The sequence below is a fragment of the Ascaphus truei genome, chromosome 4 (genome assembly GCF_040206685.1).
Source record: "Ascaphus truei isolate aAscTru1 chromosome 4, aAscTru1.hap1, whole genome shotgun sequence".
NCBI lineage: Eukaryota > Metazoa > Chordata > Amphibia > Anura > Ascaphidae > Ascaphus > Ascaphus truei.
In genome coordinates, this window is record NC_134486.1 from 343,200,606 (window position 1) to 343,227,982 (window position 27,377).

General features: G+C 41.4%; 1 protein-coding gene across 2 annotated transcripts in view; it reads left to right on the forward strand.

Annotated features, from left to right (window-relative positions):
- The window catches only part of CILK1 (ciliogenesis associated kinase 1), a 46,997-nt gene extending 29,788 nt beyond the window's left edge, over window positions 1–17,209 (forward strand). For both annotated transcript variants that reach the window (XM_075598184.1, XM_075598185.1), the window contains 5 exons: window positions 1,298–1,488; window positions 7,480–7,625; window positions 8,683–8,814; window positions 10,696–10,809; window positions 11,824–17,209. In XM_075598184.1, coding sequence (XP_075454299.1) covers window positions 1,298–1,488; window positions 7,480–7,625; window positions 8,683–8,814; window positions 10,696–10,809; window positions 11,824–11,981 — 741 coding nt within the window. In that variant the 3' untranslated portion in view covers window positions 11,982–17,209. The remainder of the gene's footprint in view (window positions 1–1,297; window positions 1,489–7,479; window positions 7,626–8,682; window positions 8,815–10,695; window positions 10,810–11,823) is intronic.
- The last annotated feature ends 10,168 nt before the right edge of the window (window positions 17,210–27,377 follow it).

Here is a 27,377-nt window from a genome sequence, read left to right on the forward strand (position 1 = left end):
AGGGGTATTTGAGCCTGTGTACACATGCGTGAGTGCAATCCCCATGATACCTTTTTTACTTTCTGTTCTGCTGTGGGTTCCTGGTGCCCCAGTTTGACACTGCTTGTGTTTTATTTTCTGCACCAAGTTTTTACTCTTGTTAGAAATGTATTTATAGAAATACTAAAGAGTCTATATATTGCCTATATTTTGAAGCCTGAGACGGAATGTTTGCTAATGCTCATATTGAAACCAGACTCGCCTAGAGGGCAAGTGATGTTATTCTTACATTACTTGTCATCCAAAAACTCAGATGATTACATTATTAATAATATTACTCCAGTAAATCTAACATCTAGTCCTCATTGTTTTTTTGAGCATGATGAGTGTCCCATCTCTGCATTTGCTATCTTGGAATTATGCATCTTCCCTTAATTAAAGTGAAAGCTGAGGGGGATTAATGTAGAATAAACCAGTGTTCAGTAGCTGTTTTTTGTATTTCCGGAGGTACAGTATGTGCTGTCCATGAAATCCTTTAAAATGGGTTATAGGGAGTAAAACGCGGCATGAAATCTGCATCCTACAGATTACAGAAAACAATGTAAAATCACAACAACAAATGTCACAGAATATCCAAGACGCGCTAGGCTGCTTACAGCAGCAATACGGGTTTCATTTTTATTATTTTTTTAAAAATGTTTTTATAACTACAGGATTGAAGCAGGGGGTCTTTGGAGCTGAACTGTTAATTTCAGCTCTGGGGATCCCCCTGCTTCCAGAGGTACTTACCTCCCATAGAGGGTGCCAGTATCTCCGCTTTCAGAGAAACTGTGTGCCTAAAATAATGGCGGCGTTTAAATGTCCCGAGGGCCAATAGGGAGCTGTGACGCATCTGCTGCGGCTTCATTTTGGCCTGCGTGACCGGGACATTTAAACGGAAGAGATACCGCCACCCCTGCGGAGGTAAGTATCTCTGGAAGCAGGGGGTCTCGGAGCTGCAATGAACACATTTCAGCAATGGAGACAAAGTGCTTCAAACATGTAAGAATTATTATATATTATATATATTATATATATATATATATATTTTTTTGTGTTTGTTTTTAAATGAAGCCCATATTGCTTCTTTAAGTGCTTGTATTCCATGAAAGTATTTTCCCTTATTGCCTCTGCTGAAAGGCTTTTTCAGTCGTATATTAAACTTTAGCTTCAGTACATGCCCCCCCCCCCCCTCCCCATCCTGTTTATAATTTTACCATGTTGCATAATGCATCTTTATGACCGTTTTGTAAAGCACGGTATTTATTTGTGACTGCAGAAAGGAACATCTAATTCAGAGAGCACAAATGGGGATCTTAACCCCAAGAACCGGAGGCGATGGGGACACATTACCAGAGCACTGAAGGGCTCTGATGAATGGGACGACTTGGACGACCTTCATTTACATTCTTCAGTTACCAGAACTGAGATCAATGAAAAGAGAAGACCAAGCGATGAGGCTCTTTGTAGGTAAAGTGGGTTCATTGACTCCATTCAGGCTGGAATTGGATGTTTTATTTCTTAAAATTTGTAACAATGTCAAGTTTGTTTTCATTTTTTTATTAACACACACAAAAAAAAGCACTCTAGCATATCCAAAAAGTATCAATTTTATTATTGCAACATCTAAAAATACACACACGTATTAAAATCGGCTGAGGAAAAAAAAACCTAAGTACCCAAACTGACTGCCTGATAATAGAGTAATCTACAAATACTTCGTATCCAGTCTTCAATACAAAATACATAAGTAACAGATGTAGACACTCATAAATGTAAAATCTAACTCCTGTTCCCGCGGTATAAGGTGAAAAATAATTTTCACCTTACCCTCTGACGTGTGTGTGTGTGTGTGTGTGTGTGTGTGTGTGTGTGTGTGTGTGTGTGTGTGTGTGTGTGTGTGTGTGTGTTTTTTTATTGGTGTAAACATGACATCCCCCAATAACATAACATCAAAACAAATATATCACAAATTAGAAGAATAGTATATTGAGGTGATGACTGTGATATAAAGGTACACAAACAGAATTAACACACTAATATATTAAGTCTGGGGTTAGCTCTCTAAAGTGGATGAATAGTAGTCCGTTTAATCATATAATTGGGATGGCTCAATAAAGCAGTTACTTATCCGCTTGTAACTTGAAGCACAAGTCCCATGGCAATCGCCCTACTGCAGGCACGCTTGAATAGCTTGTCCAGAGCGTCCAGGTAAAGCTGCTGTAATGCAAGGGATGCCAAAAGGACAGCAAAGAGCCCGTCTCGTGATGCACAGAAAACCGGGCACCGCTGAGATTAAAAAAAGCAGTGATAATTAGCCAAACATCACTAAATCCACGGAGCGCAGGAAACAATCAGCAGGCAGCTGGGGGGCACCTCCGCATACTAGCACACTAACCCGACGGCCGTTTCGCTAAGTACGAGGCTTTCTCTAAGGGCTGGAGCACACTTGTGGCTTTGCGACGCTGCGTGCGCGCGCCTCCGTCTGCTGGGCGATGTGTGATCATCCCCAGCAGACGGGATGAACCGACCCACCATGCCCCCACGTGACGCGCTCAGCCTCCTACCCTGAGGGAGCAGGAAGCCGGGGAGTGTGAGCAGCGGGGACAGGGGAGTGTGAGCAGCGGGGACCGGGGAGTGTGAGCAGCGGGGACCGGGGAGTGTGAGCAGCGGGGACCGGGGAGTGTGAGCAGCGGGGACCGGGGAGTGTGAGCAGCGGGGACCGGGGAGTGTGAGCAGCGGGGACCGGGGAGTGTGAGCAGCGGGGACCGGGGACCGGGGAGTGTGAGCAGCGGGGACCGGGGAATGTGAGCAGCGGGGACCTGGGAGTGTGAGCAGCGGGGACCGGGGAATGTGAGCAGCGGGGACCGGGGAGTGTGAGCAGCGGGGACCGGGGAGTGTGAGCAGCGGGGACCGGGGGTGTGAGCAAGTGGTGACACCTCTATTAGAGATCTTTATTGTATTGTTGCAGCTCTGAGTGTTATGTCTCCTCCCTCATGTACACATCTCATTTCCATGTTATCAGTTCACCGTTGCCCTTGCTCACACCGGTGAGAGAAACTCAACATACAAAGTTTCAAAGTTAAACTTTGACCCTTTTTGAGAGACATTGCAATCAGTGATTTTCTAGTGTTTCTGTTATTGCTTTAATCATTTGCTGTAGTCCCGTCCCCTGCCCCAATTTCAGCAGCCAATCGATGAAAACGCCTGGACATGGATTGGCTGCTGAAACTGACGTCACGCTGCTGCAGCCTGGAATTACAGTTTTGAAAGACTCCAGCTACAGCAGAGGCAACGACGCCGTGCTTTGCAGCCAATGGTAGTTTCAACAATGAACACTACCATTGGCCGTCCGGGGTCGGTGACGAACGCGCGCACGAAAGAGCGTGCACGTCGTGTAGCGCGGTGTGTGCTCCAGCCTAAAGGCTGTGTCCATGAACTGTATATTTAAGCCCGATTGGCTGGATGCTGCACCAATCAGGAGCCGGCGAAACAGTTGAATTGTAGAATCCTAATTGATATGTGATCACTGGAGGGAAACATTGTGAAAACGGCCATTAGATTTAACAAACAATGATAGATCTTCGGAACAATGGATATACAAATATACAATAATCCAAGATTCGGAGTGATGGAAATGATTCCGTTTTGAATATAAATCTTGTATTGGGGTTCATGTTATGGTCTGTAATTCGAAATGCATATACATATAAGGAAGCATCTATAATACCACCCAATATGTAACAAAGCAGACAGTTATAGTATTCTGAAAGGACTTGAATAAAAACAAAATATATACAGAGTAACTTGATTAGAGCCAAAATATCACTCCGCAGAACTGCAGGACAAAGAAAGACCTCAGCTAATTTAAATACACGTTGTGTGTATTTTTAGATGTTGCAATAATAAAATGTATACTTTTTGAATATGCTAGAGTGCTTTCTTTTGGGCAACTGTTTTGTTTCTTGTTTCCTATATTTTTAGCCCTAAGCACCGTCAGAAGTGATTTTATTTAATTTTACATCTGTTTAATAGCACCCAATACTATTAGTCTGTTGCAGGTATTTTGTTTGTGTTTAATATATATATATATATATATATATATATATATATGTATATATCTATATCCATCCATTCCAGGGAGCACCCACTCAGATGTGAAATATTACATTTTCAAACACCATTGTAGAGCCTACATTTCTTGGGAACTTGCCTAGATGTAGCCGTTTCGCATTTTTCAGCAGCGGCAATGTAGTTCAGCGACTTCAAGTTTTTGTTTTTTATTGGGCTGTGTTTTGTTTAATGAAGTAAATATTAATGGGAGACTCGGCAGGGACGAGAGGTTGTACTGACTCTCCTATGAAACCGAAGGGGGTTTTTTTCGGGCAAATTAGAAGCTTAACACCGCAGGCACTGAAGCAGCAGCCGTAGTACTCTGGTAGGATGCACCATCAATTTTTTGAATGTTGGTTTAGTATGTTATTCAATACCTTGCTCAATTCTGATTCTCCAACATACAAATTCTCACGCCGCTTGCTCGCTTATTGGACATGACGTTGTAGTATACCTATGTAATTTAAAAGGGGTTATGCTGCACTCCACAATGAATAAATACATACAGTTTACCGGTGCTGCTGTTTAAAGGAGGTACCTGTCAGGTATATTCCAAGGCAATACTCAGGAAGGAAGGATCCAACACTTCACGGTTTTTTAAATAAAGTAAATTTATTGTGCCACACAACGTTTCGACCAAAGGTCTTTCTCTAGTGCTAGTCACTTGGGAAAGACCTATTGGTCGAAACGTTGTGTGGCACAATAAATTTACTTTATTAAAAAAACCGTGGAGCGTTGGATCCTTCCTGAGTTGTAGTATACCTAGCACAAATATACTAAAATGTTTATTTGGGGGGGAGGGGTGGTGGTAAATGGTCAGCTTATAATGCTGTACAATTCCCCCCCCTCTCTCATCATATTTCTCTCTGCCTGCCTACCTTGTCCCTTGGCTGCATACTACTGGCTACCATTCATCCTGTTCCTTTTTCCAAACAACTTTTTTAGGCTATATTGGGCTGGCTTAGGCTGAGGACCCGCTGCGGTCGGTGGACGCGCGGACCACCAGCCCCTTACCTCCAGTCTGGTGGTCCCCGCTGCCTCCTTCCGACGTGGCTCACTACGTGCTGTGACGCGTCAGCCGGCCGGAGCTATAAGGCTCTGGTGATCAGAAGCGCTGACGCGTCACGTTGTATGCAAGGGAACCAATCCCATTACCTTTCTCTGTTGCTTATGCTTTCCAAACATTACAATGAAGTGGAAAAAAACCTGTTGTTCTATTATTACTTTTGCTGTTATCAGAATACTGAATACTGTAAAAGCAAATTATATTTGGTACAATAGGTATCTAGGTGCCAGTTTGGGAAGAGGATCTTTGTTCTTCTGAGTATTCAGGCTGATGCGGTTAAAGTGTCTAGACCAGGGGGGGGTGTGTAGATTTTGACTCACCAAGTTGTATGTTCTGACTCTTGACATGTGAGAGTTGATGTCTTCAAGTAACAAGAAGACTATTACTTTAATCTCAATGCTGTATTGAAGCAGGCCAAATTTATTTCAATGCAAAGTTATTCTCCCTGCTTTATTTTGCATGACACAACCCCTGGCACAGAAAGTGTGATGGCCCCGCCTCCCCCACCCCGAAAAAAGTTTACTGCAGATTGCGGTGCAGTGACTTGCATGCGCCACCGGCAATGGCGCGTGCAGCGGGGCCTTGGCCTTGTGTATGATGCAGGCCTTCTTATGCCATGTTCTTCATGAAATTTATATTTTCAATTTTTTCCCTTACTGTTGCATAGGCATGCATACAAAACCATTGTGTACCATGTTACGGGTCACATATGCAAATCAGCACAACTGGTTTCTATTTAGTTTATTAATTTCTCTCAAGATCCTGCAGCTGCCGGCAACATAACAGTGCTCTGTACATGTATGAGTTTTTCACCTGGGAACACTTGGGACATACACTGGACAAGCCAGCCAAGCCACTGAACCAACATAAAGTTTGTTGCTGGCAGGTTAAATGCTAGCTTGTTTGGGCCCCCACAAAACCATACATATACAGTATGTAATCTTCAGGCCCTGTCGAACCACTGCTGGATGGAGACCTCCCAAGTGATCTTCCAGGTACTGCGGTTGCATCCCCTCTCTTCCCCGTTGCTCCAACAAATTTTCAGATTTTATCCTCCCATCTTACTTTTTGTCGTCTTGGTCTTTTAATCTCTTTGAATCCAGTTGTGTGCCATCTTTGACCAACGAAGCTCATTCCTTCTTGCGATATGTTCAGCCCACTGCCATTTTAATTTCTTCACCCTTGTGATGTCACAGACTTGTTTGGTTTTGGACCCATTCATTCTTTTTCCTGTCTCTGGGTAATACCCAGCATACATTCTCCATACTTCTTTACGTTTTCTGAATTATCTTGGCATTTAGGGTCCAAGTTTCACATAGATTTGATCATGGGCAGAATACACTGGTAGAAAATGTTCTTCTTGAGGCATATTGGGTGGTTCCCTTGAAATATTGTCTGTCTTGCAAATGCATCTCCCTCAACCTCAGTCTTATGTGTCCTCTCCTGCATGTTTTACTGAAGAACAAGTCTCTGATCCTAACCCTAACCTCACCAGTAGTTCTGGTGCCCGTGCACATCCATAGGTTGATAAACACATTCAGAAAAAAAAGTCTTCCCTCTCGCTCACACTAGTAACGTGTGCTTACTCTGACATAGCTACTCAGTTACTTTGAGTGGTGCCGGCAACATGCAGTGCTTTCTGGACAACCTGGTGCACTGTGATGTGACCTCTTTATCCTGACCTGGAGATGATGCTGATGTTGGTTAAACCTCCCTTTTCAAACTAGAAATCTGCTGGACTCAAGTACAGCTTCTTCTGTTTTTGTGGGAGCTCCTAGAGTTTTTCTCTAGGGTCCCACTTAAGTCTGTTCCTGCAGCCACAATGGCAAACACCCCTCCTTTGCCAGTGTACCGAGACCTAATTATATTGTATTTGTGTGTATCTGTTAACGTTCTCTTCCAAATGCACAAGTTCATGGTGGTGTGCCTTATTTAGTCATTTAAGTAAAATTATTCAAAATTGCAATGCACATGGTCTTTTAATGCTGTATTTAAATTTTTTTGGGAACTTTTTTCGCAAAGAAAAATGGGTATATTTTGCAATGTTTGGTGAAGTTGGGCAAAAAGTTTGCAGATCTCTACTCCCATTTGAGGCAATGCGGGTTATTTATTAAACTGCAATATTGTTGATTGGGACAATGTCAAACAGAAACTTCAATTACCTTTCTGGCATTTTTGCTCGAAAACTACCAGTGATCACAGTTTTATGAATAACACCCAAATGCCTTCACTAGTACGCACTTCCTCTTCTTTGTTTTAAGATTGCTCTTCTCTTTGAGCAGCATTGAGAGCATTGTGGATCTGAAGCCCACAGATAGTGGCACGACTAGACCTGCGCACACGTCATTCTCCCGACAGGACAATGGGGCATCCAGGAGGACGTCCGCAGCTAAACAGCATTACCTGAAGCACTCCAGGTATTTACCTGGTCAGTACAACAATCATTCAACTCCATTATCCCCTGCACCACCATAAACATGCAGAGCTAACTCACGTTACACAAGTTTATTTTTTTTTCCTCCCATTGTATAGCATTGACCATGTACGCAGCACTGTACAGAGTTCCCTGTAGAGCTCCCAGCCTGTTTTTTCGTGCCTGAGGCACAGGGAGACAGTGACGTGCCCACGGTAACAAGGAACGGACACCGGGATGTGATCCAGGCTCCCCTGCATCACTCTGTGTCATTGTGTTCAGTCGGTGCCTGTACGCCATGGCTGCTTCTGGGGAAGGAGGGGAAACGTTTATATAATTGAGCCATTGAGAATTTGCAATAGTCCTTCCTCCTCCCCAGATTAACTAGAAAAGCTACCTCTTTCCTGGGGGTGTGTATGGGAGAACCTGCTAAGCTGCAAAGGGATTATTAGTTTTTATTTTTATTTTTTTTTATACTCTTCTACTACTGTACTGATATTTTGTCCACGTTGCAATCCAAAGATTTGTGCTTTCTAGTTTTAAAAAAAGCTCTGATTTTGTATGAAATGATTTTCTGAAAAGTTTTAGAGAGAGAGGGAGTGCTTTGCAATTGTATAATTGAAGCACTAAGAGGATTATAATAATGGTCTCTCTTGGTCAGAGACTTGAATCCCCCCTTTTTTTTTTATTAATAGTAAAAAAATTAAGACTCAAAATAGTCCTAATTTAGATTTTGCGTTTGACACTTGTGTTGGGAATGGGTCAACAGTGCTGACCGTAAATTAAAAGGCAGCCGCAAACATTACACAATCTGCTGACTGGGATTGCACCTTTACTGGCGGGCGAGCCAGCAGGTAAAAAAACAGATCCATTATAAAAAGGCTTCAAAATATCCATGTGACGTCCTGCCTGGTGGCAGTCGTTTCTATCAGAAGCTTCTGCATTGAAGTAATAGGTGCATAAGCCCTTCTTCATAACTTATTTTTTTTTTTTGCACATGATAAACTTACCTGTATGACTGACTATAGTAGTTTGTGTGTTTACACATTTTGCATATTTCATGTTTCCACAGGGCTTAGCATCAAGAATAGCCCTAGCCACAATCCAGTCAATGATTCTACAAACGCCTCCTACCCCTGGCCAAATCCTAACCAGCCCCTCAAGCCTTTAGGACTGGCAGGAGGAACATGTAGTAGACTTTCAGGTAAGACCCACTTTTATATGTAAAAACATAAGTATGGATGACTGGTAAAGATTTTGACCCATCTATTCAGTCCCAGTAATTCTATCTCTATTTTAGGGTTTCCTTGTGTCTATTCCCAGTACACTTCAAATCCTTCACTGTATTCTCCTTCCACTGAGAATCTCATACACTGTTCATGTCAAAGTCTGTGACTTTTTTCTAGAGCTATATACAGTATAACAAATGAATATATTAAAAATATATATCTCCCTCTGTCTCCCTCCCCAGGACAGTATTAGGTCAGCATCCCCATACTTCTCTTAAAAAAAGAAAAAGATAATGCCTCTATTTTAAAATATGTTGCGTTTTTCAACATTAGTTTGTAGCCATAGTAAACACATTTGGGGAGATGAGGAGGAGGAGGGGGTGGGGGGGGGGGGGGTCAGCTCCTGTTATGTGTTTGCCTTCAAGAACCTACCTTCCCTTCAAGGTGCTCTGCCTTCTTCTGTTCTTTGAGAACGGACTAAGTTAACAGGTTTTAACTGGATTGTAGCTCATACATAGCCCATGTAGTGCTTCTTGCATTTTAACCCTTTAGGCACAGCATATGTCATGCACCCCATGCTGTTGGCTGCAGTATTTAGTTTCCTCTTCTCTCTATGCAGTGAAAGAAATACATAAGACCGTATAATATTGGTAGTGTAGGACCTACTGAAATCATCTGTTTACTGTGACGTGGTTGCAGGCTTAAAATATGTAGGCGAAAGAATTTAACTAAGTGACCCATATTTATGAAGAAAGAATATAGATAAAAATACACAGTAATGTTCTAAATGATTTGTCGTATTGGATGTAGCATTGAGCGCGTCTTTGTCCCAGGGTCGACTAAGAGCAGAAAAAACACATTATTGAGACTGCTCAACGGAAAAATGTTCTTTATTTACAGAGAGAAGGGAAAATAAATGAATTGCTTTAAGATCTTTTATGTAGTATTTCATTGAGTGTTAATGCACCCTGTTTGATCGATGCAGTAAGATGTGATGAAGAAAATTGTACCCAATTGGTAGTTTGACTTTCGCAAGCATAAAATCTGGCAGCAAACTTACTGGTGCAGAATTGAAGTCGCCATTGAAAGGTCAAACCTTTGTATTCAATCCAGCCAGTTTGATTGCTCTGTAAAGGGGTTAAACAGTTGCGGGCAAATCCAGTCCTTAAATGCCACAAACAGGTCCGGTTTTCAGGATATCCCTGCTTGAGCACAGGTGGCGCAATCCAGCAAACCTGTGCTGAAGCAGTGATATCCTGAAAACCTGACTTGTTGGTGGCCATTGAGGACTCTAGTTGCCCACCCTTGGGTTAAAACATTGAACTGGATGCAGACATTTAAGAAAACAGGAGAGTAGGTGATGGTGTGAAATATTTCTACTGCATATAGACCCACAATTGGTGGGTAGTGAATTAAAACAAGTCTGTGAAATGATTGTAGAAGATGAAAGGAGGGTCCTTTTAAAAGATTGTTGAACAAATAGAACAATATAAAAAATAAATCCCTTAATATATAGACATATTTACACTAATGCTATATAACACTATCTAAAATGCGGAATATAAGCCCTTCGCTAGTGTGAGGGGTTATGTTCTGATGTAGAATATTTTGGGCTTTGTTCTTTGCTGCTGGTGTTTTCTATACGTTTTACTAGGTACTCGGACGTTAGGTGCCCTACGGCTTAAAATTGTTTAGAGTACGGCTGTGTTTTATTATTTCCTTTATAAATCACTCTGAGATCTTGGTTATGTAACAACTAAATACAACGTTTGCATTTGCATGTACTTCTGTGTGGCTTTGAGTCATTAAAATAACCTACTGCAAACATCATCATTGTCTTTCTGGTCTCCTTTCAGGGCACACAGGAGGCAGTGGACGGGTTGCTGGTTACATCCCGTCCTTCTTTCAGAAAGAAATGGGCTCTGTTGGACAGAAGGTGCACTTGGCACCAATTGCAGACCCAGGATCTAGTACGTTTCATACAGGAAAGACTTGTGAAAAGCAGTGTGTGCTACTTACACATCTGAGATGTCCTCTCCTAGGAGGGGGAAGAAATTGAGCACTTTACTAGCCTCCCTGCCTGATACTTACACAAATGATGTAGAAGTGTTTATTCTATGTGATCTTCATACCACAAACACCTGCAATAAAAAGCATGTTTCAATCCCCAATACATATTATTTTATTTTTTTTAAAGCCTACCTGAACTAGTTGCATGAGGATATATTTAATATTTTTTCTACTGGCATCAATAATGAATCAGGCGCTGTTTGAAGATACACCCACCCACACACCCATATACATACACATACATGTGCACATGCACGCACACAACGCGTAGAGAAAATATGGTGATCATTGACCGGAGTCACCTAAATTTAAATACGTTTGTAATAAATAGAGGGCCTGCTGCTTGCCAGGCTCCAGTATTAACATTCAACCAGTTGACTGATGTTAATTTAAATATATCGCCAATTAAACATTTTACAGCATGATATCACAGACCTAAGAAAAAGGTAAAAGCCTTGTGGTATTTTAGAATGTGAAAGACAGTGTCCAATTGTGTTATAAGCCGTGCATATTCTTGACTAATTGTGGAGGCCTCCTTGGGGAATAAATGAGTTGTCGAGGTTCCAGTCTCAAGACCATAGTGAACAAATCGCAAAAATGTGTTTAGTAGGTTAAACCAGGTGATTGATGTCCTCTTAATAGGAAATCATATTGGTTTTTGTAATGCAATGTTTAGCAATCCCGGACGCTGTCAATCACACATTAGGATAACGGGTTTCCATGGCAATGGTGGATGCCAGTGAAATAATAAACCCGGTAAACACTTTGCAAAGAAGGACGATTTTGGGAAAAATGGAGACTTGGTTAATTTTCTTCTGATCTCGCTGTTCTATCTTCTGACTTAATTTGAGTGTTTTAGGGATTGATGCTTTAACCTCTACCTTATTTCTTTGTGTTCTCTTTTCTCTCTCTAGACTATGCATCCCTGAAGTCTGTTGGGTCATACCTCGGCCAGCCTTCCTTCAATCCACCTTTAAAAAGCACTCCAGGATTATCACCCAGACCCCCACCTCCTATTCATACAATTCATGGGAGAACAGACTGGATTTCCAAATATGGGGGTCGCAGATAGACAATGGAAAGCACTTTATATACCCCTCAGTGCCTTTCTCCTCCAGCATTGAAGATTACATTGAACGTTGCGTTTTCATCATTGAAGAGAGGAAGACCAAATATTTTGAATATCTTCATATAGATTGCCGTTTTATTTCCAGACTTCTTTCTTGATTTGACTTTATGTTGGTCCTACGTTTGGGGCGTAAGGGTTTTCACCAATTGGTTGTGAATCCACGATTGTTAGGACTGTATTTTAGGGGATGCACTATTTTATGCAAGTTAATATCCGCATATAACACTAACCATGTATTTTACACCAAGCGTATAAACAGGAGTGTCCTTTTATCCCTTAGTGCTGGAAGGACTGCAGCATATTTGCTGGGCAATGCTTTGCCGTTCCTTTTTGTTTTATTTTTTTTTATATTTGAACTGCTGGGCAATATTGTGTGCGTCTTATTAGGCATATAGGGTCATATTTACTAAGTGGTGCCATTCCCCCAGACCCCTTCTAGCTCCAGAAGACACCTTCCAGCCCAGTTACTTCACTGGGCTTCAAGAGGTGTTGTGGAGTAACACCACATACTGTATTATATATGGGCCATAATGCTCGGTGGTCTGACCTGTGCTTCAGGCTGAGCGCATATAACATCTGTTGGTTGATGGTCTACATCAGTGGTGCTCAAATCCAGTCCTCTAGACTCTTTCCCCCCCCCCCCCCCCTCCAACAGCTCAGGTTTTGAGGTATCCCAGCTTCAGCACAGGTGGCTCAATCAGTGACATACAATCAATACACATACACCTCTATGCGACATATGGGCCTGAAGGGCTTCATGTTGTAAAAATTGTCTTTTGTAACATTAAATGTTAATCTAGGACCGTTAAGGCAATGCACAGTTGTGCAATGTGTTACAGACCCCGCTGGTAGGGAGTAAAACCTGATTTGACTCGCTGCATTCAATACACTACAGATCAGTGACCAAGTTATGATTTTCTGTGTCCCAGCTCATTATGTTGAATTGTGTTTCATGTACAGCAGCATTCCATATTCAGGAGCTCCCGACGAAAACCTGTATGTGTCAGCATGTGAGCAGTCTTACGTTTGTCTCGCAAAGATTCATTCCATCCTCTGCATACAACAATAGGAACCCGTATTGTAGTGAAGGAGCAGCGGGCCAATGCAGACAATAACCTTGTCTGACAGTGAGATGCTGAAGCAGCAACCAATGTTAAAACATTTTTCTTTTATCCAGCAGTCATTCACTTCCATTTTTATGTTGTAGTCTTTTAGACATATTCATTCTCCAAATTAAATTAAAAGAATAATTAATCGGAGAACTGTATTTTTAAGAGTACTCTGATCTTTGCATGTTTTTCAACAACTTATTAGAGGAATTACGTTTTCTCCGGTGGGAAGCAGTGTTAGGGCGGCTGGTGTATAATTATGCAACTCTTGTTTATTTTCAGAGAGGAGATGTAACTTTTCCTTTACTTGGTAATCTTAAAATCAAGCTCTTTGTGTAGGGCCACCTTTTGAAAATGAACATATTCCAGTGTACAGTAAATGGTGATTGTCTAATACTGTACATTCTTCCCACTCCTTTTAACTCCTACTGAAAGAGTATATTCCTGAAGAATGTTATCAGAATGTGTTGCTACGATTTCTCTGGTTCAGTTTAACCAATGAAAACTATTGGTGAGGCTCAGGGTAGGGACTCTTGTACTTGTGGTGATCATGGTTGCCACCTTCTACTGAAGGCCAAACTGGAGAAAAACCTCTCTTACTTGGTGCGGCGTCTCCCGGCATCCTCCTGCAATTCCCCGTCCAACTGCCGTGAACGTGGATGCGTGGCGTCAAATTACGCCGCGTTGCCATGGCAACGTGCCGCTGCGTAGCGTTTCAACGTCACGTAGCGTCCCATTGTCATGGCAATGCCGCAAAGCCATGTTTACTGCAGTTGGAGGGGGACTTGTAGGGGCATGCCGGAGACGCCGCCACCCGGAGATTGACGGGCTAAACCCGTAGCCCAGAGATAAGTACCCAAAACCCGGAGTCTCCGGGTCAAACCCGGAGAGGTGGTAACCCTGGTTGTGATTGAGTGGAGCCACTTAGCCAATATGCCTGGTGTTCTTAGTTTGCAAAAGAGCATATATCTGTGCACAGGTCAACTCTGCATATTCAGTGGGAGGTTTCTACAAAACCCCACAATATGGAGGCATCTTGAATTTGTCTGATCTCCCTCCCCTCATTAGGGTTTCTTCTTTTGTGTCGTAATTGACTTTTGGTATTGGCCTCTTATGTTTTTGCAATTATTGTTCCTTCATTAATCTTTAAAGGTGTCTTAATATAAGCACAACAGCCATAGTTATTGTAAAATTTCAGCACTAGTTTTAGTACTAATTTGTCTACTTGTGTATAGACACACAACACACACAAAAAGCAGTGCTTGCCCGGTGTGTTAGGGATGTCTAGATAGTAGGATCTGGAAATAATATTACTCAAGGTGACTGTATTGGAGAGTGTAAAAAAAATTATATATGACTATAATACATCAATATAACCACAGAAATACAGAAAATACATTTGAAAAAAATCTTCAAACCAGTCCCACAATGTAGATGAACATAAGAGGTCCAATTCCCAGAAAACAGTCGCGTATGGAGGAGGCAGCTGCTTCTCTGTGATTTTAGCTGGCGCTTCTCTTTTTCTATTTTTATATATATATATATATATATATATATATATATATATATATATATCCTTATATATTTCTTTGAGACATGTTTCTTTTTCTGTGGGTTTGAGCCCAGAAGCAGAACTGCTTTGAATTGAATTAACAGCTGTCTAAATTTGACAAGCCCTTTAGAGTAATAAGTAAATCTTGGACAAAGCTGGTTTCTTTACATGTAAGAAGACTATTGGTAGGTAGTAACCAGCAGCCGTGTATGTGCACAAATATGCACTTATTTATTTTATTATAAACACAAGCTACACATTTCAGGTGTGCCAATTGAAGCAGCAAAAACACGGTTTTGTAATTCAATCGTTCTCATTGCAGAATAAGTTTACAGAACAAAGCTATTTCTGCCAACAAATAACTCTTGGAAATGCTAAATCCCAGCCTCTTTCGTTACACTGTGCTAGTGGATTACTGTGAGATAATGACATTAAAGTGAGTAGCTTTAACATTACTAGAGTTGTCCAGCGAGTGAGTACAGCTGAAAAGAAACGTTTCGGGGCAAAAAACACTTCTTTTTTACATTTCACCGTGAAAACAGTTTTTCCGAATAGAGTTGTCAGGGTATTATTATTTAATTGTTACATTTGTTTTAGTCCTCGGCATTTCATTTGCATATATTTTTAAATACCTATTCCTATCATTTTTGTTTTATAGGACCAGTATATTGTTCATTTCCAGCTCCTCCCGTCATTTAGCTAGAGAGAACAGAGTAATGGCAATATTGGTCTCGCGTAAAAGGAGAACAAAAGCTAGTATAACTTTATATATTGAGCCAACAATGTTTTACATTATACACGCTCATTTCATTGACTTTAGTTCATTGTGCAGGTCGTCCATTGGTTCTCTATTTTGGAGCAATAATGATGGGAAGTAATATTTTGGGGCACGGATAAAATGTCCTTCTGTAAATGTCTAACACAACCATTATATACAGAATCCGCTCGTCTTCTCACAACATTGGAAGTGCTGTAGCGGTTTTTCACTGTTGTGTAGGAGTCTCCATCTAAAAATATCGACTGGGTTATTCATTGAACAGCAAGAGAATGGCTCTGACTCACATTTAGTAAATATCGCCAGTGTATCTTACCCTGGCGTTTTATAGTTTTATTTGCAGTTGAACATAGAGCTATCAAACATCTATACAATTAGGAAATAAATGGTTGAAGTTTGGTATGTAAAACAAAAACCAATAATTGCTTTCGTCTGCTTAACCTCATTGTACCAAAACGGCTGTGCAATGCATTGCCCTGAAGTGTGTCCCTCCTACTCAGGTTATACTATACTAAGTGTGAGCCAGACCTTATTTTTATTATACAATCTTTTGTAATGTATGCATTCATTCTGTGTGTGCGTATTCATGTTCTGTTCATGTTGTGGTTTTGCCATTTCCATTCATCGGAAATATGTCAGTGATATTTCTCTAGAGAATGTTGCAGGTTACATGGTGTCGTGCCAAACTATGCATGTTTCAAGTTCATTTTCTGCTTTGTAAGTAGACTAATTACAGGTCACTAGTTAATCATTATTTGGTCTGTTCTCCAATTGTATGCAAATGTAGATAACTGGATGACTACACAAAGTTTGTTTCGTTTTTTACAAAGCGGGATTTATGCTAATAGTCACTTTTTAAGAATGAATCCCTGTGTGTGGTACTGCACCGACACACTTTATTCGAGCAAATACCCAGTATGTACCTGGCAGATACCTGGAATGCGCCGCTCCTCACCTCTGACAAGCCCCGTTGCGTTTGCCTTCCCAGCCTGGGTTCATGCCTGGCTGACGGGCGGCTGATCTGTTAAATGATAATGATTAGGATTTAATAGGCTGCAATGCTTCGCGTGTCTACCAGATGGCATCAATTCATGAATTGTAATGCAGTATATATATATATACTGTGCAGTATTGCAGCCAGCGGGAATAAAATGCTTCAATCCCTGCCTGGAAAATAACCCAATGCACTCGGGCAGAAAACAGTCACAAACCTCAATACACCCGGGTATACCCGAATTCGTGGGACTAGCCGAGCTCGAATAAAGTGTGTCGCCAGTGTACACAGTTGCTCCATAGTGAAAACAGAATACAAAGCACAGTTATTTCTTGAGGTGAAGTCCTGAAAATAGTGAACACCAGGACACTGAGATTTTACATTTGGTTTTCATTGTGGAGAAAACGGAATGTTTCAGAAGTGGTTTAATCATAAATTCATGTTTAACTCCGGAAAGACATGGAGCGTTTGTATGGTGGCAATTAAACCGTGTTATAATGTGATTTAGTCTATGCATTCCTCTTTAACACATCTTTGCTTCTCCACTAGCCTGAAAGGATTTGATTGGTGCTACACAGCTCTCTGGCACCAAATCAGTTAATATAGTTTAAGTCAATGTACAGAAAATACATGTTTTATCGGTTTTTTTTGTTTTTTTAAATAAGTGATACTGCTCTTTTCAGTTAGCTTAATTTTCTACAAACTGACTTCAATTTACAATAAAGAACTTTCTCAAATGTATTTTTTTAGTCTGAAAGTGGAATGTTTCATTAAGATGTTCTATTGCATATTTTTCGTTCTCTGACCCTCCTTTTTAAGTAGTTGGTCTTATGTGGGACTCCACCCTTACACCATTCACAGTGAGCTAAGGACATTGATTTCTCTGTTCCCCTCCTTTTTATAAAAAAAAAAAAAGTTTCTGGCCATTATACATTTTAATCTATTTTCGAGAAAACAAATTGGAAAATTGTATGTCTTTATTTATATAGCGCAATTAATGTAAATAGCGCTTCACAGTAGTAATACGTGACAATCATAAATGACAAATACAAATAACAGGTCATGGGAATAAGTGCTTCAGACATAAAAGTAACATTTAGGAAGAGGAGTTCCTGCTCCAATCTAAGCTTACAATCTAATTGGTAGGTAGAACATACAGAGACAGTGGGAGGGCATTCTGGTAAGTGCGTCTGCAGGGGGCCAAGCTTGGTGTATAGTATTAGCCACGGTGCAACTCGTGTTTCTTAAGCAAGTGCGTCTTAAAGGTGGCTAGAGAGGGTGCTAGTCGGGTATTGAGGGGAAGGACATTTCAGAGGTGTGGGGCAGTCCGTGAGAGGTTTAAGGCGGGAGAGGGCTTTAGATACAAAGGGGGTAGAGAAGACATCCTTGAGAAGAACGCAAGAGTCGGTGATGGTGCATAGCGAGAAATTAGGGCTGAGATGTAATGAGGAGCAGAAGAGTGTAAAGCTTTAAAAGTGAGGAGGAGAATTGGGTGTGTGCGAGATGCGGGATTTGATCAGAAGTCAGAAGAGTGATTTTTTTGCAGGGGAGATGCTGAGACAGATTTAGGAAAGGGTAGAATGATTCTGCCAGCAGCGTTTAGGATAGATTGTAGGGGAGACAGATGAGGTAGGAAGGCCGGACAGCAGAAGAGAATGAGGGCCTGAGTCAGAGTTTTAGCAGTCAAGCAACAGAGTAAAGTGCGTATCTTTGTAATATTGCGGAGGAAAAAGCGACAGGTTTTGAATGTGAGAGAGGAGTCGAGTTGACACCTAGGCAGCGTGCTTGGGCTACTGGGTGAATGATCGTACTTCCAACAGTAATGTGGAAGGAGGTAGTAGGGCCAGGTTTGGGAGGAAGTCTGAAGAGCTCTGTTTTTGCCATGTTGAGTTTAAGGCGGAGGGCTATCCAGGATGATATCGCAGAGAGACATTCTGAAATTTTGGTCTGTACTGCAGGTGTAAGGTCAGGGGTTGAAAAGTAAGTGTCGTCCGCATAGAGGTCATATTTAAACCCAAGAGATGTGATTAGGTCACCTAGAGAGTGTACAGAAAAAAGAAGAGGTCCCACGACAGAGCCCTGGGGTTCACCCACAGAGAGATCGAAAATGCATATATCCATTATCCTGTTCCTTTCTGAGTTAATCCTTTTTGTAAGGAACCACGTGCGGGGTTCACATCGGTGTGTGCAGGCACTGCGGCGGACAGCTCTGTGACTTTGTCACCTGGCCATGTCACCGTCTATAAAAGATGCCTGAGCCCAGCTTAACTTGCTTTGCTAACCTGGAGTAAGGTTGTATTGCTCAACAGCTGCAGTACCTCAGGAACTTCCTGGTTCTGTTCCCCGCTTACTCCAAACACTGGTTATGACTATGCTTTCTGCTTGCCCGACTGGTCTCCGCATCCTGATTCCAGTCCCGACTAGCATCTGGTCCCTAGTTACTAAACTGAATCTCCCTGTGGTTTTCCCGGTGACGCCTGCTTGTTTAAGAAGAAAAAAAATACATGATCTATCCACTTGGAGAGGAAATGGTCAAATGCAGGAAATCTGCAATATGCTGCAGTTTCCATAGTTGCTACTTTAAGGGTGGAAATCGGCGTTCTCCAGGATACCATCTGCACTCTGTTACAACAGGTGGCTCTAGGAGTGATGGCCGCATGCCCTGCTGATCCTGATGTTGCCTATGCCCGATCACTCTGATGGGCGTTACGTACAGAAACACCAAAGTACTACTGTATATTCAAGTTACAAGCAGAACCATTACTGAAAAAAGTGTATTTCGCAGACAAAATACACTACAGAATCCCTATATATGGCACACTGCAGATCTATTTTATGGTATATCAAGGTCAGATAATGACTAAAGAGCAGTTAAAATATATTTATTAATAACTATACTAATACTAAAAATAGACATAGATCCTAAAGAAATAGGATCTATATCCATAACAAATTACTTCTATGTCTAGATCCACATATAATAGATAGTATATATCAGAGATCTTGTCATAACGGTGATAAGTGAGGATATCCCAAATGGTTGAGAATGTCCCGTGTGTGTGTGTGTGTGTGTGTGTGTGTGTGTGTGTGTGTGTGCGTGCGTGCGTGCGTGCGTGCGTGCGTGCGTGTGTGTGATATTTTTATATATATATATATATATATATATATATATATATATAACATAATACTGAGTTAAGTTATGGTGAGTAAAAAAAAGTGACAAAAACCCTCCACAGGAAAGCAAATATGCAAATATAACTGTATGCTCATATATATATATATATTAGAGCCTTGGGGAGTAAAACCCCATATCGTTGAAGTCACAGTGGAATTCAAATCCAAAAGGGGTACAGGTAATCCTTGAAAGAGTAAATATATTAAATGTCAGTGTCGTAGCATGGATTTAATAGTGGTGTACTTTTGCTGCGCATGCGCAAGGCGTTCCGTGTGCACTGCCTTGCATAGCAGTGCATTTCTGCCCTAAAACTGTTTGTAGAGGGCAGAAAACAAACAGTTCATTGGAGGAGTTCTTGCTGGTTAGTATAATTAAGGTAAGTAATAGTGTTTTTAATCCTCCTCATATACACAGTATGACAATTGTATTGTATTGTATGTCTTTATTTATATAGCACCATAAATGTACATAGCGCTTCACAGTTGTAATACATGTCATATAAATAACAAATAATATAAATAGCAGATCATGGGAATAAGTGCTTCAGACATACTGTAAAAGTAACATTAAGGAAGGAGTCCCTGCTCCGAGGAGCTTACAATCTAATTGGTAGGTAGGGAGAACGTACAGAGACAGTAGGAGGGAATACTAGTAAGTGCGTCTGCAGGGGGCCAAGCTTTATGTGTCGTGTCCATGATTATCCAGTGCTACTCGTATGCTTCTTTAAGCAGATGTGTCTTAAGGTGGGTCTTAAAGGTGGATAGCGAGGGGGCTAGTCGGGTATTGAGGGGAAGGGCATTCCAGAGGTGTGGGGCAGAAAGTGCTATTATAGAAATACTATTGGCCACTACATCCACCCTGGTTATCTGTGAATCTACAGTACAATAATATTTGACCGAGTCATACTGTGCACTTGAGGAGGACTAAAATGACCATCTTTTACCTTACTCATACTAACTAGTTAGAACTCCTCCAGTTGTACGTCTGTCTATGTCCTTTATAAACTTTTTTAGGGCAGAAACATACAGCTATACCAGACAGTATACACGGAATGCTACGCGCATGCGCAGTATACGTACAGCTGATCATTGGACAGAGCAGTATTGTATCTACGATACTCTGTTCCCCTGATGAACGTGTAGTGCTATGATTCTGGACAGAGCCTAATTGTGTGCTACAATATTCACGCAGTCCAATGCTATCACGTGAATATTACTGGCCATTATATGTACTTTGATCATCTGTGAACCTATAACGCAAGAATATTTGACATTGTCATACTGTGTATATGAGGAGGATTAAAAACACTATTACTTACCTTAATTATACTAACCAGCAAGAACTCCTCCAATGAACTGTTTGTTTTCTGCCCTCTACAAACAGTTTTAGGGCAGAAACGCACTGCTATGCAAGGCAGTGCACACGGAACGCCTTGCGCATGCGCAGCAAAAGTACAGCTGATTACTAGACATAGCAATATTAAATGCTGCGGGTTTTGTGCAATTTTATGCCATTAAATGAACAATAGTAACCACCACAATCACATTGGCGTTCGGTTTCAATATACAGCATCACAATATTTGACAGTGTCATACTTGAATTTATATCATTCGCTGAGACCATAGATCGATACCGAGTCACTATAATGTACTGTATGCCTAAAAGCAGTAATACATAAATACATCTGTATAAATTATACATGGGGGAGATAAAAATTACTATTTCTTACCTTACTACTACTTTTTAGTAAGAACCCTTTAGTGTACTGCTTGTTACTCATCTTCTATAAACATCACTAAGGCATAAATATACGGTTATACTTGGCAGTAGATATGGAACACGGCGCGTATGCGCAGTAATTATAAAGCACTTGAATTTCACTAAGTTCCAACTATAGACTCTTGTCTATATACATGATTTTGTTTACATTAGCGGTTAAGTTTCACACCACTATTAAATCCATGCTACGACACTGACATTTAATATATTTACTCTTTCAAGGATTACCTGTACCCCTTTTGGATTTGAATTCCACTGTGACTTCAGCTATATGGGGTTTTACTCCCCAAGGCTATATATATATCTATATATATCTATATATATATATATATATATATATATATATATATATATATAGATATATATATAGATATATATATGCTCAATGCTCTACACAGCGGACACAATACAAATACCACACAAGAATCGGGAATACAAAATCAGAGGAGGGTTCACCTGTTCCTCCAGCAATGTCATGTACCTCATCATGTGCATGAAATGCCCAGGGGGCTGCTACTACATAGGTGAGACAGGACAGGGGCTAAACAAGAGAATGAACCTGCATCGCCACAGCATCACACGCGGAACAAGAGACAGTCCTGTTGGCGAACATTTCTCTGACTCTGGCCATAAGATGAACGATCTGAGGGTTGCCATACTCAAAGGTAATCTTAAAACCCCGAAAGAGAGACGGTTGCATGAATACAAATTTATGCAACTGTTCGGGACACTTAGCAGTGGCCTAAACAGAGATCGAAATTTTATGAGTCATTACTGACACTAGCGAACTCTCTTCCCATGAGCGCTAAAGGCCATGTCTGTACATACTGTGCTATATGTATGCACACACAGCTGTCTCTCACACATACTAATACTCCTTATTTTTCCATCCCTATACACCAATAGGGACCACATAGTATCCACACACACTTTTAGTTGTGCTACAAACTCTCACATTTCCACACCCACCCACACCATTTATATCCCCTCACTCCACACACACCTTGTGTAGAGCACTGTTTATACTGTGGGCTCTCCATTCATTTTTATTCACACTGATACACATACACACTCTTTCTTCACTTGCTTTCAGTTACCCTTTGACACCTCTAGCCATAAAACACATCCACACCGGGGGAAGGACCAGCACAGATAACATTCCAAGAGACACTGTTTTTAAGTAATCCTTGCTTCATTCATTGTAACATCGCCGGAAGAAGAGATCAGTGTATCTCGAAAGCTCGCACAAATAAAAGCATTTCGTTAGCCACAGAACGGTATCATCTATTTATTTTTTGATTATTGAAGCTCGGCTAACACGGTACTCATACCTCTACATGTTTATATATATATATATATATATATATATATATATATATATATATATATATATATATATATATATATCAGAAAATAGCCGTGTTAGTCCAGTTGCGATAGTGCAGAATAAATGAGTTCTTCAGTATTAGGTGATTTTTTATTGGACTAACAATTTGTCATAGGACAAGCTTTCGAGAGTTCTCCTCTCTTCTTCAGGTCACAATACTGATATACAAAGGATTCAATGGCTAAAGCAGTGTAGAGAGAGGATTATCTACAGTAAATATCTGTTGTTTTTTGTTTTTTTTTCCCTCTCTCTACACTGCTTTAGCCATTGAATCCTTTGTATATCAGTATTGCTTGACCTGAAAAGAGAGGAGAACTCTCGAAAGCTTGTCCTATGACACAAATTGTTAGTCCAATAAAAAAGGTATCACCTAATACTGAAGAACTCATTTATTCTGCAATATATATATATATATATATATATATATATATATATATATATATATATATATATATATATATATACACACACACACTTAGGTATAAGCCATAATAATCCTATACAGGGGACATTCTCAACCATTTGGGATATCCTCACTTATCACCGTTATGACAAGATCTCTGATATATACTATCTATTATATGTGGATCTAGACATAGAAGTAATTTGTTATGGATATAGATCCTATTTCTTTTGGATCTGTCTATTTTTAGTATTAGTATAAAGTTATTAATAAATATATTTTAACTGCTCTTTAGTCATTATCTGACCTTGATATACCATAAAATAGGTCTGCAGTGCGCCATATATAGGGATTCTCTAGTGTATTTTGTCTGTGAAATACACTTTTTTCAGTAATCATTCTCTTCTCTCCCTGGCGGCACGAGTATACCTCTCGTTTGGGGGTTTTGAGCAAGGTTTCTCTCCATTCTACAAGCAGAACCAGTAGTCTATTGATGGATCACCATTAAAAATCCGGACCAGTTACAGTGCAGACAATTCCTTTTTTAACTTCTCTCAATCATCAAAAATAAGTCTCTGGTTGTCATTTCTCGGTTTGCCGTGGGTGATGTTACGTTATCCCGTTATTAACTGATCTTTGGGAGCCATAGTTTTTTTTTTCTCCCCCTCTACTTTCTATGTACAAAATTGTCTTCCGTGCACACCCAATTCAGCCCCTCTTAATCCTCTAAAAAATGTTTCTTGCTGTATTTGTATAAATAATGGTTAATTTCATCCAACATGTAATGTTTTGAGTGTTTCATAATGCCAAAACATGCTGAAACATAATGTTATGACCATGGAAAAGCAGCCCTTCAATATTGTATATCGGTCAGTACACACATACATTCTCTGGGATTTCATCAAATATCAACGTTACAAAAGGCCGGGACCTGGTTTAACATTCAAAACGCCTGTTTTTTTCCTAACACCACGTGAGTGGGCATTCAGACGCACTTTTTGGAGCATATTTTGATTTATTAGCAATGTTGCACTGTGTATTTGTTCATGACCATGGAGACACTTGCACTTTAAAGTTTATTGCATTCTTTAAAAAGATGTTATATATTACTAGCTATTTCTATTTAGTTATCCTCCTGAGAAGCATCCTTGTACCCTTGCTAGGTAGGAGCGAGGGCTGGAGACATTGTTGATTCCATTAATATTAAGGGGGTGAATTTCACCATTGGATGTGAGCGATCTCGTGAAGAACACCTATACCTTGCTACCATAAAAGTGAATAGAAGAGGCCCCGCTCACACAGCACGCTACACGACGTGCGCTGTCAGATGCCTGGCGGCCAATGGTAGTGTTCAGTATTGAAACTACCATTGGCTGCAAAGTGCGGCGTTGTCGCTGCTGCAGTCGCGGGAGTCTTTTCAATCTGTGATCTCCGGCTGCAGCGTGACGTCAATTTCAGCAGCCAATGAGAGAGTGGGGGAGAGAGGACAAATACCTCGGTAAAATAAAACTAGCTGTGATAATGGGATCCGGAGTACAGGCGCTTCGGGGCCCTGCTACACAGACAGACACATATATACACACACACACACACATATATACACACACACACACACACACACACACACACACACACACACATATACACACACACACACACACACACACACACACACACATACATATATATATACACACACACACATTCATATACACACACACATACATTCATATACACACACACATACATTCATATACACACACACACACACACATTCATATACACACACACACATACATACATATACACACACACACACACACACACACACACACACACACACACACACATACATACACACACACATTACATATACACACACACATTACATACATACACACACACATACATACTTTTCTATTGTCTTCAAGTTGCCAGGCTCACGTACCTCGACTAACCTTTGATATCAGCCTGTCTCGACCTCTGCATCCACAACTCTGCTGCCAGCCCTGACCTTCGGCTTATGACTCACTACTCTATCAGGACTCTGACCTTCGGCTCAGGTTGGTTCTCTCACCTTCCTACATCAGCCCTGTGGGTCCGTTTCCTGCTTGAGACGAGCATCGTTACAGGTGAGTCCGTCCTGGCTTGTCCATGAAAAGACTCCCATACCTTCCTCACAACTCTCACACCTGCTTCCATTAGGAAGCTGCGAGCTGGGACCCTATCCCAACGTCCTCTACAGATCCTCCCTGTCTGGCCTCCCCTAGGAGATCGGGCAGAGCTCTGCTCGTCGTGTCTCTCAATGGTGCGATCTGGTCCTTGGTCCAGGACCGATACTTGGCCGACATCCTTGTAGTCTTGTCTGTACATCGACTAAGCTACAGGGAATGGTAAGTGTACTGTAGGGTGACCAGATTTTGAAAATGAAAAACCGGGACACACAATTTTTTATTTTTTACATTAACAGTTTATTTATTGTATTACACGTATACTTTACTACCATTAGTCCTTGTTACATAGTTACGTGTGTGTACGTGTGTGTACATGTACGTGTACGTGCGTGCGTGTGTGTCGGATGACCTCACTAATCGAACAAAAAAAAAAGCCAGATGTTAATGATTCTGAACCCATTAACCAGTGTCAGGATGCCCCCTCTTCACAATTTCTAAAGCAGCAATCCTGCCTGGGATCTTACCTGATCCGCAGTCCCTCAAGGTACTATACTAGAAGGGAGGTGTTCCCTACCTATCTTCCGATGTCTCCCGTGTGAAGCTTGAGTCAGATCTGGAAGAAAGCAGTATAGGTTATTTTGGTGTAGGTATATGGCAGTTAAGATAAGACAGAGAGAGTGGGTGACAGAGTGAGTGAGTGACAGAGAGAGAGAGACAGTGACAGAGAGAGAGAGAGTGACAGAGGGAGACAGTAACAAAGAGGGAGACAGTGGCAGAGAGAGAGAGACAGTGACAGAGAGAGACAGTAACAGAGAGAGAGAGAGACAGTGACAAAGAGAGAGAGACAGTGACAGAGACAGAGACAGAGAGAGAGACAGTGACAGAGAGAGGGAGACAGTGACAGAGACAGAGACAGAGAGAGAGACAGTGACAGAGAGAGAGAGAGAGAGACAGTGACAGAGAGAGAGAGAGAGACAGTGACAGAGAGAGACAGTGACAGAGAGAGACAGTGACAGAGAGAGAGTGACAGTAGCAGAGAGAGAGTGACAGAGAGAGAGTGACCGTGACAGAGAGAGACTGACAGTGACAGAGAGAGAGACAGTGAGTGAGAGAGACAGAGAGACAGTGACAGAGAGACAGACAGTGCCAGAGAGAGAGACAGTGCCAGAGAGAGAGACAGAGAGACAGTGACAGAGAGAGACAGTGACAGAGAGAGACAGTGACAAAGAGAGACAGAGACAGAGAGACAGTGACAGAAAGACAGAGACAGTGATAGAAAGACAGTGACAGTGACAGAGAGAGACAGTGACAGAGAGAGACAGTGACAGAGAGAGACAGTGACAGAGAGAGACAGTGACAGAGAGACAGGAGGACAGAACAGAGAGACAGAGGACAAAGAGACAAACAGAGAGACAGACAGAGAGAGACAGATGACAGACAGATGACAGACAGATGACAGATGACAGACAGATGACAGACGAGAGACAGATGACAGATGACAGACAGATGACAGATGAGAGACAGATGACAGATGAGAGACAGATGACAGATGAGAGACAGATGAGAGACAGATGACAGATGAGAGACAGAACAGAGAAAACAGAGAGAACAGAGAGAACAGAGACAGAGAGAGACAGAACAGAGAAAACAGAGAGAACAGAGAGAACAGAGACAGAGAGAGACAGACAGACAGAGAGAGAGAGACAGACAGACAGACAGAGAGAGACAGACAGACAGAGAGAGACAGACCGACAGACAGAGACAGACACAGACAGACAGAGAGAGACAGACAGAGAGAGACAGACAAACAGACAGAAAGAGAGAGACGACTGATTGACTGACACTTGGGTGGGGGACTGACGGACTGACTGACTGACACTTGGGTGGGTGGGGGACTGAATGACTGACACTTGGGTGGGTGGGTGACTGACACTTGGGTGGGTGGGTGACTGACTGACACTTGGGTGGGTGGGTGACTGACTGACAATTGG